We start from the raw sequence: 14,229 nt of genomic DNA on the forward strand, positions 1-14,229 counted from the left end.
TGGCAGTATCATCATCATCATCATTCACCACCCAAACCTTCTGGATCCTCTCGTACGACGACGCAGTTCTCCAGACAATCCAGACAATCTAGTTTAGTCTAATTCAAACTCACCCAACCAGCTACAGAACCTGCCTGCCTGCCTGTCTGTCAATCTACTCTCGAGTCCCCATGCCCGATGCCCGCAATGGCCGACGGCGGTGACCTCCCTCCTCTCCCTGAGAGCCCTCCGGTACGTATCCCCCACTCCTGCCCTTCAGGCAATCTAAACACCGTTCTATATTGGCCATATACAATCCAATCTTACCTCTACATACATACATTCATACTCACCAGTCTACTCTAAACCATGCAGTACCGCACGCCCTCCCCGCGCCGTCCCCGCCGCTACACAAACTCTATGGACACCCCCACGGCCCCCCAAAGCGGCTACGAAGATGTCGTGCGCCTCCTGGAGACCGTTGCCAGCGCCACCCTCGGCGAGCGGAACTTGACAGACACCTACGAAGCGCGGATCCGAGACCTGGAAGCTGAGAATGCGGAGCTGCTTAAAGGTCTCCTCCCCTCCTCCCTTCCCCACCTCCCCCTCCTTTCCACCCCACGAGACAAACCATCTAACCCCGCACAGAAAACGAAGAGCTCCTCCACCTGCTCAACCGCGACGACCGCCCCGCCACCGCACAAGCCACGAAGGCACTCGCGCAAGTGCGTACGCTCAAAGAGTCGCTCATCTCCGACCGCGAGGGGTTCTCCCGGCGGGAAGCGGGGCTGACGGCGCGGGTGTGGGGGCTGGAACAGGCGGTGACGGACTCGCTGCGGGACCTGCTGCAGGAGCGGCGGCTGCGCGAGGAGGTGGAGTGGCGGGTGTGGCCGCGGGGAAGGGAGGAGGCCGAGTGTGCGAGGTGTGCGGCGAGGGAGGAGGTGGGCGGGGGCGTGGGCGGTGGTGTGGGGGAGGAGATGTTGAGGAGTATGGAGGCCGTGACGGTCGAGTTGGAGATGAGGAATGAGGAGATGAAGGTGGGTGTTCCTTGTGGTTGTGGTGATGGCGGTGGTGCTTTGGTGGTAGTTGGTGGTTGGTGATGGGTGGTGAAGGTGCTAACACACGGCAGCAAACACAAAGCGCCGCAGAAGAAGAGCTCGACCTCGCCAGCCGCGAAATCGAGCGTCTCCAGCGCGAAGTCAAGGCCCTCGAGATGCTGTAAGCTCCCTTTCTCTCCCCCCTCTCCTTCCCTCCATCACTCCTTCCCTCCTTCCTCTCCCTCTAGATCAGCACTAAATCCTCCCCAGAAAACACCACAAAGAAGACACCGAGGCCGAGCTCGACATGCTCAAAGACGGGATGAAGCGCATCGAGCGTGTGGCGATGATGTACGGCCCGCTCGAGGACGAGTTAGGGCTGCTGGACGCGATCGACTCGTGGAAGCTGGAGTTCCTGGCTGTGTCGACGAAGCGCAAGAAGAGGAAAAAGAAGGAGGAGAAGCATGGGCTTGGGTAAGGCTTTGTAGAGCTGTAGGCGTAGGTAGGTAGGTGTAGAGGCGAGGTGGGGCGAGGGCGAGGTGAGGTGGGTGGGATGGACTTTTTGGCTTTTGGTTTTGGTTTTTGGTTTTTGGTTTTCTGGACTTTCTTTTGGTGATGCACATGAATTTATGACGAGTGAGGATGTATGTTTACGATTGGATTAATTATTGCTATTGCTATTCTACGGTACAAAAAAAGGACATACAAAACATGGGATGAAAGCTATAAACACTGAAAAACGAACAGCAGCCTCGTTCCTCAAAACCAACGTAAAAAAAGACAAAAGAACCCCCCGAACCCATTCCCTCCAAACTTCCGCATTTCCATTTGTACTCCATCGTGCCTCACCGAGGAGCGATGAAAACAAGCAAAAAACAAGGGAAATGGCAGGAAGGGAAAGGGGAAAACAAACACAAAAAGGGGAGAGAAAGAGTGCAGAATGTCTGCAGGTATGGTTTAGCCCGAGCGTAATTGGACGACGTCCTACGCAGCGCAATGGAATATACCGCCTCTTTTCACCTCCCCATCCACCGAGATCACCTTGCGGGACCTCAAGGCTTCCAGGAAGGCAAAAGATTGTTCTCGGGTCTGTCAACGCGGAGCTACACCACATACCAGTCAGTCTCTCTTGAGAGAGAGCCCGGAGGTGCTTCCTGAAATCGTTGAGCTGCAGGCCGTCTCCCAGAGGGCGACGACAAGCACAGACCCGTGATGTGGAAAAGAAAGAAGAAGAAGAGAAGTGGAATCGCTTCCCGAGAATTTATACGTTGCGACCCGCCTCGCCAAGCCCACACTACAAAAAAAAGTTCGCCGACTGACACAGCATGGAATGACATAAGCATTTCCCCTAGAGTAGCAACCGCACTAGCACGCGATTGGCTGGCGTGGACGTCGAGAATCTGAACCCCACCAAAAATCGCTGCTCCTGCGAATCGTAGAGTCCGCAATTGTTACGAACCACATAATGAACACGCAGTTCAACCCCCTCAACCGCGCGGGGGCCTTCCGCCCCTTTCCGCAGATGTTCACACGCGCCTTCTCGGCCACGGCTACCGCGGAGAAGAAGCACTCGAAGCGCCGCCTGCAGCACATGCTCCGAAACGTCCCCGAGTACCCATACCCGATCAAGCACACCTTCAAGCAGTCATGGTTCGGTCTCTACGGCGGAAAGCACATCCAGTTCGGAAACAACGTTCCCGAGTCAAACTACACTACCCGCCGAAGATGGCTGCCGAATGTGCGCCATAGGACAGTCTTCTCAAGGGCCCTCAACCAGTACTTCTCGCTGGATATCACCACAAATGTCCTTCGTATGTCTTGCCCTGGTTGTCTGTCTGGGTTGGGGTGTGGTAACTGGCCATTGACTTGATAGCGGCTTTCTAGGCACCATTGATAAAGCTGGCGGCCTCGACGCATACCTTACCGGCACCAAGGCAGCGCGCATCAAGTCTCTCGGCCCCACCGGGTGGCGTCTGCGATGGCGCGTCATGAACTCACCACGGTACCAGAAGCAGCTTGCGGAGGAGCGAGAAGCACTAGGACTGCCGCCTCTTGCGATGCCGCAGAAGAGCGCACTTGACCCAGAGGAGGCCGAGATGCTGGCCCTGAGCGAGGGGCATGACATCGAGGGTATCGACAAAGAGGAGTACGAGGCCATGATGCGGGATCAGGAGGCTGCGCAGGAGCAGCTGAAGCCGAAGGAGAAGACGGCGGCACAGCTCATGATTGAGAAGATTGAGAGGGAGAGGGGACTTAAGAAGGATGTGGAGGCATAGAGGGGAGGTATTTGTATTATAGTTCAGGTAGGAAGAACGACTTGTACAGGGGATCGATTTAGTGCTTCTGCCTGCGGGGGTTGGGGCGTAGGATTAGCTGCTGCTGATGATATCCATAGCTCCACTTGCGCTCGGGATAGAATGATACCTTAGATCTCGAACTGGGCATGGAAAATAAGCTATTCAACATTCTATAATTCATTGCGGGCACCAGTCATCTCAAGTTCATATAGCAGATCATTCATTATCACTCGCTCTGCTGTCTCGCCCAATCCTACGAAATCTCATGGGATACGTACCCACCATATCCTCTGTACCCGGTGATCCTATAACTCGCGTATGCCATGAAAAGCATAAGATGAATCTGATGTCGCGATGAATCCACCTGCAAATATGAAGTGATCTACCATTTCTTGCTTGTGCTAGGTACATGCAGTCGGTACAAGGCGTGCAGAATGAAGAGAAAAGCGATGGAGTAGAAAGGCTCACAGGCTCACTTTTTATACTTCACTTAAGGATAGAGTGTAATACCACGTATATCCCACCAGATGGAATACACGTATCTAGTGCAAACATAGTAAGGGTTAGGGTTCGGAGAAGCTCCATCACAATACATCACTCGATAGGCTTAAACCGGGGTGAAAACTTTTCTAAGAATACCAAAAGGTAATCGTAGCGGTTGGAAGAAATTCTGTAAGTTATGGCTAAGTTAATCTCCTCTGTTACTCTATTTCCTGCTTCTCTGGGGGATATCTCTGAGCGTGGGTTCGGAGGCTTCGCCCAACAGCTCCTCGCGCATTATTTTTGGTCTTATACACTCGGGGCCTGTTTCCCTTTTCTTTTCTTTTCTTCATTTTTTATTTAGCTGCGGGGATATATAATTCACCAGGAATATCATGTAGTAAGACAGAACAAATTGTCCCGAAAAACCCTGCCCACCCTAGCCCTGAAGTTGGTGCCAGCAAGGTGAGTGAGTGGGTGGACCAGCGGGAGTTCACGTTTTCATGACGTTCCTATGCAGTGAGTATAAGAGGAGGGGCGAGATGATATCGGATGAAACATGGGTAAGATTTTCGGGAATTACTGCAATAGACACTCTTCAGGTTCCCTCCGACCGAGTCAACAGTTTATTAATGGCCTGAGTGATACCACACGAACAAGCAATGGTGGAAGGGGAAAGTATTCAAGAACAAGCAAATTATTAGACCAGGCTTCTAAACGCCGACTTTGTACAATAAGAGCCCGAACCAACCATCTATATACACCCTATATAACATGTGTCGGAATCTTAACATGGCCCTTCTTCCTATCCGGATGTGGGAATCCATATCTGAATCCAACACTACCAGCCCTCGCCTCCTTCAAGTTCCACTTCCACCTGCCCTGCTCCACGAAGGTTCCCGCGTTCTTTAACTTCTCCGCGGCCCTCGATTCTTTCTCCTCCTGCTGGACCTGGGCCAGCCTCTCCCGCTCCGCTTGTCTTCTTTCCAGCTCATCGAGCGAGAGGTTCTCCATCCGCTCGCGTTTCGCGACGACTAGTTCGGGGTGCGGAACTGCCTCGTCGGCGGGGGGGAGGCCGAACTCTTTACCGGCGTCAACACGGGTGTATTCACGGGATTCAGAGGTGGGGACAAAGGCTTGTCGGCCGGCGAAGGGGTGGGAGAATAGCTCTTGGATGTTCTCGTGGATTTGGCGTTGGCCCTGGTCAGCGGGGACGAAATGGGTGACGGGGAGCATCTGTTCGAGGGCTTTGGTGAGGTATGAGGAGACGTGTTTGCCCTGAGAGAGTAGGAGGTTAGTAAAGGGGAGGTTACAGAAGTACGGTGGCTGCGAGGATGATATTAAGGATAGGGTAAAGGATTGCTCAGATGGCCGTTCAATTGCTTAACCATTTATAAAGTCTTCAAGATTGATCATGAAAATTTGATTTTTCTCCTCATAGCAATATGACAGAAAGGAAGAATATAGGGAGCTCGCAAGCGAGGATATGAATGCACAAAACCAACTAACCTCATTCTGCCACTTCCTCTCGACAGCCTTCAATCTCACGACTGCCGCAACCCTCTCCAGACTGACAGCGAATTCCGCAGAAGCCTTCCTGACACTTGCCCCCTCAATCTCCACTCTCTTGTAGATCTGCTCCCTCATCTCATTGCTCAACACCGGCGTACTCTTGAATGCCGGGTTCATAGGATACGGCACGTTACTAGCCCTGTCCTTCCGTTCCCACGTCCGCTTATCATAAGAGCTGAGGTACTTCGGGCCCTCCTCGCCCGCCTGCTTGAAGACCGCGCCAGGCCCATTGATCCAATTGAAGAATTCCGTTCGCTGCGACGGCCCCACGGGGCGCGGTTCTCCCTTACGTGCAGCGGCCGAGGGCGTTGCCGAGAAGCAACGGGTGTGCGCGAGGAGACATTTTTGAGGTTGGGAAGCGGGGCGAGAGGATAAGGAGAGAGGGGAAGGGATCGGATTGTGCCGTGGTCGGGGAGGCATCGTGATGTTAATGAGTTGCGGGGGAGGTGTAGTCTGATTTTGTGGATGCAAAGAATTTTTCAGCCCGGGTAACTGGGGCCTGCATGTTGCATGCCCCACCAGATCATCGATCTTAAACTTGCTGACAGTTGCTGTGTCAGCAGTGCTTCAATAGTAACAACACCGCGCGCCCCTTGCGCAGTACGTATAACTGTGCACCACCTAGGACTATTATCATGGTCATAATAATATCATGTACACGCCAATCACCAACTAGATACCTCAGATAACAACAGTTGGTGTTGTTTTTATGTGTCATGAGTCTTGAAAATTAGCTGAGTACATCAGAGTTCGGGGATGTACGATACATAGCTATCCTTCAAATGCGTTTGCAAATACTCCAGGCGGTCTTGTATTTTGTTGCCCTACTGACTTGGAAGTTGGAACAGGTTCAAACCGGGTGAGTGATGATGACATTTGCATCATAAGGCTAGACTAAAAACGGCCCGATACGATGCGGGATCGTTGAAATACAGCCACAATTAATTGTGCCCAGTTGGGTGACTCCAAATATTAAGCCTACCGAGAGTGCCTTGAAACCGCCCAATCGGTACTTCCATCTGTCATGTAGAAGGTTGCCGAGGTTTATGATCATTGGCCCCCTTTAGGAATCATCGACTATCACTCGAAAACGTCCTCCAACCAGGCATTGTACTACAAGCATCACGCATGAAAAAAACAAAGAAATGGAACAATCACAATATCCTTCAAAGAAGGTCCGTGGAAGTATGTACATATATGGCGCAAGAGGCAGTATATTATATGGGGCGCGGGTAAGAAGGCGTGTACGCACATTTGGCGCGCAGTTTACAGGGAGTGAGCTTACTTCACAGGGGCCATTCTTGAGTATAAAAATGCTACCGTTCCCCCTTCTTCTCGTTGTCTTTGATATCTGGACCTTGGACTTCCTCGGACTGCAAACACAAGTCAGAAACACAGCTCGTTTATCCTGAGAATCTCAAAGCACGATCATAATCTCGGAACAACATCCTCAGATCAATATTGAATCATGTGCCCTACAAACATCATATCTCCTATAGCTAGCACTACCACAGCTGCTACAGCACAGGTCCCTCCTTTCCCATACATCAACTGGATGTGCCATCTCTGCGGCAGCCGTAATTCGGAATCCGGTAGACTATGCCAGAATGGGTCTTGCGATCACGTTCGCTGCTACAAATGCGATGACGATTTTGAGGATTGCCACTCATCTGTGGGTACGAATAGTACTACAGATCAAATCGAATATGTAGTGGAGCAGTTTTTGATGCAGCGCGGCGGAGTTGAGGCTAGCAGAGTGAGGAGGTTAGGATTGAGTGTTGATCGACCTACATGTAGGTAAGATTAGTTATCATTGAAACTACTAGGAAGAGGAAGGGGGAGGGGGGGAGGGGGGATAGTAGAAGCATAATGGATGGGAGTAGAAAACTATGGAGAGAATAATGGGAGTTAATGGGGAGTCTGACCGATTCAGTTTTAATCTTTTTGCTTTCATACTACATGTAGTTATCTTTATTCAGCGTCTTCTAATCATATGAACTCCTCAACATGTGATTTTCTGCCAGATATACATGTATTCCAACACAAGGCTGATATTTACAGCAGTTTCATAATGATAGGCCCGGCCGGGTATGGTAACACATGCAGTGCAACTTGCGTAATATGAAGTACGTACATGTAATTGCTTAATTAGGCGACACTGATAGCCCAATCATGCTATCCTTCCCTATATTTAAACTCTATCGGGTTACCCAATGACTTGCTCTCTGCTTCCGAAAGTTGCACTATGTATGTAAGTGATACCATGCTCGGTTGCGCTTAGTTAATATTATGAAAACGGTTATGAGCAAGGAGTTCGGCTTACTAGAATGTATCTCACCAGCGCTATAGCGCACGGCCAGTCAGTAGGAAGAGCAGGGGCTCTCGAGCCTTAAACGGTAAATACCGCTAAAACTTGAAAAATTGGCTATCTCTGTCCAGGGATTATCCATCAAGTGATTGGTTAGGTGGCATCGATGTGCATCAGAGGTTTGCCATAGAGGTAACGAGAGCTAGCTAATTTATCGAGTTTCGGCGGTAAGGTGTAGGCTGTCACATACATACATGTATGAATTTATGGTTACTAGCATGTACCTTGGCAAATATATATATTATGTGCTTAGTGCGAATTGTTATTATATAGGCTGATAGCTTTATAATAACTAAGCTATATATCCTATTTATGTGGTAGACGACCTCCTGGGCCATTCGGACACCCCCCTCACCGGACAGTTAACGTAGAAAAGAAAAGATCAACGTTTCAAGTGGCTTCAGTACCTCTTTTCGACCAATCATGATTGGCTGTCCGAGTGAGGGGGGGTTGTCTGAGTGGCTAGGGAGGTTGTCTATTAACCGTAACTTCGAGGTGATGAGTTCCTTGTGAGTAAAGGTGAGGTGCGCCATTGATAAAGGAGTCGCATCCGGTCGTACCCATGACGTAACTCTGCCTTAGTGAGCTTCACTCGCTTTCTGATCTAGGTTTTATCTCTTGTACTCAATAGTGTATATTCTATTATAGAGTATTTTTAGTATATTACCTTCCGTCACTCTGGTTAGGGTAGCACTGCGGTGGGCCGCGGCCGCGAAGACACTCGGCGGATCAGTATTTTTCAGCTTCACTTCATAATTCCCTGGATTTATATATAGGCTTCAGTTCGCTACCTGATAGTCATAGATAGTGTTTTTGCACTTTGGTTACCGGCTGAGTATCTGAGTGTGAGTGTGTGTGTTCATTCCCCGTTTCTGTATATATTCCGGTTTTTTGGATTGTCGTTGGAAAGCGGGTCGGTGTCTTAAGTTTCACTCAGACGACAAACCACTGATATTTGAAGCTCGGTGGGCAACCACTCGGTTTTGCTTTTGCTGTTTTTCGTCTTGGGTAACATTCTCGTCTTGGGACGTTTACATTCATGCTTGCACCTTGCTTACTTTGCCTTTGTGATAGGGTATGGTAAACGAGAATCCCTTTCTTATAACGCTGCTTACTGGTAGGTCGGTATTCATAAGCTCCATATCATATAAATATTTGCCGAGATAACAGTCCCTGACAAATTGTCGTCCAAGTAGATATATGTGCTGAAAGGAGTAGCTATCTAGTTGCGAATTGGGGCCTAAATGTATTTTTCTTCTTATATGCCGCTTGTTTCGTGATGGTTAGGTTAGCGGTTAGGCATTGAGTATATGTCTTATTGGGCTCCAATTTGGGCCTGAATTAGTCCCTCAATAGAACTCGGCGTAGGACCTACGGGCAGCAGGTATATATTGACGTCTGAGCTAGATTGTTGAGAGGCAGCAAACCGACCCCTACCTATTATTTAGTAGTAAAATAATATATATAGGGCCAATAAGATATAAATTCGAGTCCCCGGTGATGGCATAATGCGTACTAAAGCACGGAGGATTAAAATCTTCTAGATATGCACTGGCAGCGTGCTCACAGCGGCTGTAATAGTAAAACGACCTTGTGGATCAGCTTTAGGAAGTAAAAAACCGAACAAGGTCTCTTGCCTTGAGAAGAATATGGAGCGGGAGTAAACCTGAAGAGGTACCTCGAGGGGAAGCATTACCAACGGATGGATTCTAGACAGCCCCTAGAAGATCGGGATGCCTTTGGATGGTCAGGAAGCAGTGTATTGTTGTATCGGTTTGTATCGGCCTCGCAGGGCGGGTAACTTAGGGCAGAGGCACTTGTCCTGGCTAGATGTACCTACTACGTACATGTATGCCTCTCTACCTGGTTATCTGTTAGCAGTCTTCTTGGTATTCTGTGGGGTGTTGACCGTTTTCCGCAACCTGCTGTCTTTCTCGGACTGTTAGACTACCAGTCGTTTAACAGCTTCAAATTCAACTCTACGTTTAAACCCACGACTTATTTACTTACTTGCAAGTCACTGCGGAACCGATAGAACCGGTTCTATGGATGACTTCATGCATTAGACTGTAGGTAAGTACATGAGTTGGGTAGGGGATCTAAAGACGACTAGCCTGGGGTCGCTATGATGCGTCGTACGTTAGTTCGTCTGTTGACAAAGAGCAACTGATCAAGATTGGGTGTTGTATGATAACGGTTAGAGATGGAAAGGGTGGGAGAAGAGCTGGTGTCCATATAATCATCAGCGAATCCTTGGTAGCAAGATATCCCGCTAAGGTTATAATTAACGATGTAAGGGACCTGACTATTAGGGTAACCTGCTATCGTGGTATTGAGCTCCAGATACTCCTTCATGCTTTTAATATCAGCCGACTTGAAGGTGCCGTCAGCTTTGAGGACAGACTACCTGGCATGCAACCTGAATCCCGGCCTCCTACTTCTTACTTGAGATTCTCCTCAAGAGTCATCCGCTCTACTCGTGTTTAGTTGCATCTGAGGATTGATAGGAGCTCCTTCCCGCTTGATTTTAAATTTAAAGTTCCACCGCAAATACTTATACTGATATAATGGCCTATTTTAGAGATCCGGCACGTTCTAAATCTCTATTGAGGCCGTACAATGACAATATTTGTGCTCGTGACGCTACTAGAGAACAGATACTCTGACTGGAATTTGCTAACCGGTGAATTCTATCCATATCAGGTCTACAACTGCTCCTATACGTACCCATGATGCGGTTCTTGCACCGGCACGCTCATAACCAGTCAACACACCTTCTATGATGCCTCTACTACCCCCTCTACTAATATCTCCTGACCTCAGAATAATTCTACGCCCAAACTCTATTCTTCGCCATATAATCCCGTCCCCTCTGTGAAACCAAAGACACATCCCCGATTCCATAACCCTACCGGCCCACCAGCTTCTTCCCACTCACTGAATACAATGCCATCTCCCCCATCACATCCTCATAAGCTCCAGCGTAGATACTTCCCCAACACTGTCCCCAACTGCACCAGCACTCACAGCCAGACCCACCTTGATACTCCTCATAATACCGCTCCTAATACCGTTCCCAATACCGTTCCCAACACTGCTCCCAACACTGCTCCCAATACTGTTCCAATAGCAATTCTCATGATGTCAACTACCAGGGCCTCAAACCGCCGCGTTATCTCCCGCCCGCGCATCCAGCCGCCTAACACCTTCTTCAGCGACTATCCCATTCCCACCCCACGGTACTTCACGGAGTCGCCTCCTGCAAGCCCAAGTCCGCCCATCATGGGAGCTCACCCGCCTATTCTGGCAACTCCCCTACCCACTCCGCAGCCTACTCCACAACCCTCGCAGAGTACCAAAGCCCAGCATGAACCCGACGTTGAGCCTCCCTTCTCGCCCATCCTGCCCTTGCACCGCAGTGATAGCCACGGCGAGGACGAGAGGGAGAAGGAGAGGGAGAAGGGAGTTAAGCCAGAGGTTGACGAATTCGACGAGGACGAGAGCGAGTGGCAAGACGCGCAAATACGGGAGTCGCAGCTGAGCGATAGAGAAGATAAGGGTGTGTGGGTCGACCCACTGGACTGTGTTTTGGGAGCACTGCTGGCTGAAGAGTGGACAGTGATCGATGTGGAGGAGGAGGATGGAAACGACGAGTGGGTCGACGATGATGATTGGCATAGTGCTGAGACTCAGGATGAGTGGGTTGAGATGGAGAGGATACCGTTATCAGAGAGTAGGGATATTTAGCAGGAGAGTCAGTAAGGGGATGTTTTAAGGACTTTGTTTGTGTGGGCTTTTAATTGGTTGCCGACTGTGATGGATTATGCTTTTCTTGCGGGATGGAGTTAGTTTGTTTGGGTTATTTGGCAGATTTCCTTCTTTACAAAATTCATTAAGTATATCCTAGGAGTTATCTGCTTTCTTTGAGGTCCTACCGGACTGTTTCCGTGCGTGAGTTGTCGTACTAATTATTACAAGAATAGGTTTTTCTTTGAAGGGTTTATTTCCTTAGCCCAGAGACTTTCCGCACACCTTCAAGGGTCCTTTATCAAGTACACTCGAAATAGTTTTCTGTTTTCTTTGGAGTTTATGTTTGCCGATCAAATTTTTACTTAAGTAGCCAATCACCGTTTATCACTCTTTAATTCTTTGATTCGTTGCCACGCGAGTGATATTTCATGATTACGGCCCAACACAAGAAAGAAAAAACATACATGTACTATACTTTCTAACGCCCATCTTACAAATGAGATCCCCGTAAAATAAACCCTTAAGTTCTTTAAGTTTTAAGCGTCGCTAGTCGGGTCACATATGGAGGGTCTAATCTAAAAGAGAATCCCCCACCCTTGTTTGCTCGGGAGGATTTGTCCCATATGGCCAATTACCATAGACTTTGTGGTGCAGGCTAGCAGAATAGGTGTTAAGACACGCTAAAGCGGCTACGTGGTTGCAACTTGTTAATATATGTTAGATTTGAGACCTTATAAAGTTAAACTTAATCTAATCATCACTCTCATCTTCCTTTATTCGAGCATTAAGCTCAGCAGTAGAGCCTCCAGACCCTAGATGGCGAGGCTCGACCACCAACAGCCTGAAAACACTCGTATCAAGTGATTATATGCTGAGCAGGAATGTAAAATTAGTAATTGTCTTTGAAATGCCTTCAATGGGTTTCCGAGCGAGTGGTGGTCCATGATCCAACTACGGGGGGATAGTGCGTGGCTAAAATGATACTGACCGCGATAGACTAAAATATATTTCCCCGTCAAATGGTCAAGTCTAGGAATTTAGGGCTGGACGCTCTGTTTCTGGCAAAAGTATCGGTCACTGCTACAACACATCACTATCAAAGAATAAAGCACCAGCGAAATATGCAGCTGGAAAATTGTTTTAACTATTTACATTAACATCGCAGCAAAGGCAAGAAAAGACAAGACAAAAAAACAACCCAAGCTTTCCCCCCCCCCCCCCCCCATCCTACAAAGATTACCACTAGCACCAGCACCAGCACCAGTACCTACAACTGGAACTTCTTTCTATCCTTATCCATCCCGCCCTTCCATTCCCACTCAACCCCATCCTTCACGCCTCTCTCCACTCTCCTCAATTTCAACGTAAACCTCGGCCCCAGCTCCTGCAAGCCCACCTTCACATCTCCCTCCATCCCATTACTCCCATTCCCTCCATCCTTCCCGCCATCCTCCAGCCCGTATCCAACCGGTTTCTCTCCCTCGCGGCGGTCGCGGAACACATACCTGTGTCGCCTGAGGAAGATAAAGTCACGCTGGTTGTGCAGCGTAACCACCTGCCTCCCACGTATCTCTGGCTGCCGTGGAAACATCGACTGGAACAGCGACGCTGTTACGCGCCCGAGCGGCGTGAGGAAATTATTCAGGATGAGCTCCGGGATATGCGAAGTTGGGTTACCATGGCCACGGATGTGCTTTGCGGGGGTGTAGTTTGTCAGACTGAAGTGGAACGTGGGCCCTGCCGGGAGGACGATGATTGTGAGGGCATTGAGGATCTTGCGGTCCTCGTTCGCGACGAGGACGTGCGTGTATGGCTCTCTGGGGCTGCCGTCAGCATCGGTGGTCGTCGGTGTAGCGGCATAGGTGCAGATCTCCTTGATACTGTGTGCGTGTGTGCCTGGCCGCCCGCGCGGGATGTAAGTGGCATTTGGGAAGAGCATGGTGAGGTCCTCTGCGGGCTGGTGGACGTGGCAGTTGCGCGAGGTAGTGATCAGGATACGCGGTACCGGGTAGGAGGTCTTTTCTGCCGCGGGGGTTGTCAGAAGCGTGGGGAATAGAGCTTGTGTCTCCTCCGAGTCTGCCTTTGCTGCCTGCTCCTTCTCGCGGGCTGCTAACAGGCGGGCTTCGATCTGTTCTGGTGTTTCAGGCTCTGGTTCTTTCGGCTTCTCGTCGTCCTCCTCCTCCGATTCTGACTCTGAGTCGGCGTCAGAGTCCGTATCCATATCGTCTGAGCTGCGCTTCTTCTTCTGCTTCTTCGGCGGTGATGACGCTGCTGCTTCCGCGGCAGCAGCTTCAATGGCTGTCTCGCGGCGGCCGGGAATTGCGCCCTCAACTCGCTCATCCCATACACGCTTTCGCTCTATGGTAGCGGGGATGTTCGTCTTTATGCGCTTCTCGCGGAGGGAGGGGTCGCGGGCCTCGGCCTTCTTGCGTTCGAAGCGCTCTGAGCGCTTCTGTGAGGCGAGGGCCGACTTGATGCGTACATTGTGGGACTGGCGGTGCAGCTTGTTGGGGATGTTGAATGTGCGGGAGCTGTTTTGGGAAGTTGTGGTCTTCTTTACTGTTCGTGCCATCTTTGCGGTGGATGTAGTGATGTTCTCGGAGGTGAGGTTCAATGTTCGTCGTTGCTGAGACAGCTTTTTTTTCTTCCTAGCGTTTGTGGGATGAAATCTTGGCGTGCATGACGCCCTGCACCCCTCCAACATTTTTTTTCTTCAGTGAACAAAATAGCAACCCGCACAGCCAGA

The 14,229-nt window shown here is 49.9% G+C and overlaps 5 protein-coding genes across 5 annotated transcripts; 3 read left to right on the forward strand and 2 right to left on the reverse strand.

Annotated features, from left to right (window-relative positions):
* Positions 1–186: 186 nt before the first annotated feature.
* On the forward strand, positions 187–1,494 carry LAJ45_09714 (uncharacterized protein; the record flags this gene model as incomplete). Its single annotated transcript, XM_046119254.1, has 5 exons — positions 187–231; positions 355–553; positions 628–1,016; positions 1,109–1,197; positions 1,287–1,494. The coding sequence occupies 5 exons, from the start codon at positions 187–189 to the stop codon at positions 1,492–1,494; spliced, it is 930 nt and encodes a 309-aa protein (XP_045967576.1).
* A 987-nt stretch (positions 1,495–2,481) lies between these two features.
* LAJ45_09715 (uncharacterized protein) lies at positions 2,482–3,292 on the forward strand (the record flags this gene model as incomplete). The annotated part of the gene is made up of 2 exons (XM_046119255.1): positions 2,482–2,827; positions 2,901–3,292. 2 exons carry the CDS (start codon positions 2,482–2,484, stop codon positions 3,290–3,292), a joined length of 738 nt encoding a protein of 245 aa, XP_045967577.1.
* A 1,266-nt stretch (positions 3,293–4,558) lies between these two features.
* On the reverse strand, positions 4,559–5,785 carry LAJ45_09716 (uncharacterized protein; the record flags this gene model as incomplete). Its single annotated transcript, XM_046119256.1, has 2 exons — positions 4,559–5,071; positions 5,303–5,785. 2 exons carry the CDS (start codon positions 5,783–5,785, stop codon positions 4,559–4,561), a joined length of 996 nt encoding a protein of 331 aa, XP_045967578.1.
* A 4,894-nt stretch (positions 5,786–10,679) lies between these two features.
* On the forward strand, positions 10,680–11,480 carry LAJ45_09717 (uncharacterized protein; the record flags this gene model as incomplete). Its single annotated transcript, XM_046119257.1, has 2 exons — positions 10,680–11,292; positions 11,353–11,480. 2 exons carry the CDS (start codon positions 10,680–10,682, stop codon positions 11,478–11,480), a joined length of 741 nt encoding a protein of 246 aa, XP_045967579.1.
* A 1,270-nt stretch (positions 11,481–12,750) lies between these two features.
* LAJ45_09718 (uncharacterized protein) lies at positions 12,751–14,187 on the reverse strand (the record flags this gene model as incomplete). Its single annotated transcript, XM_046119258.1, has 1 exon — positions 12,751–14,187. One exon carries the CDS (start codon positions 14,185–14,187, stop codon positions 12,751–12,753), a length of 1,437 nt encoding a protein of 478 aa, XP_045967580.1.
* Between the last annotated feature and the right edge of the window lie 42 nt (positions 14,188–14,229).

This window comes from Morchella importuna, assembly GCF_003444635.1.
Source record: "Morchella importuna strain M04M26 chromosome Unknown Morimp01GS038, whole genome shotgun sequence".
Lineage (NCBI taxonomy): Eukaryota > Fungi > Ascomycota > Pezizomycetes > Pezizales > Morchellaceae > Morchella > Morchella importuna.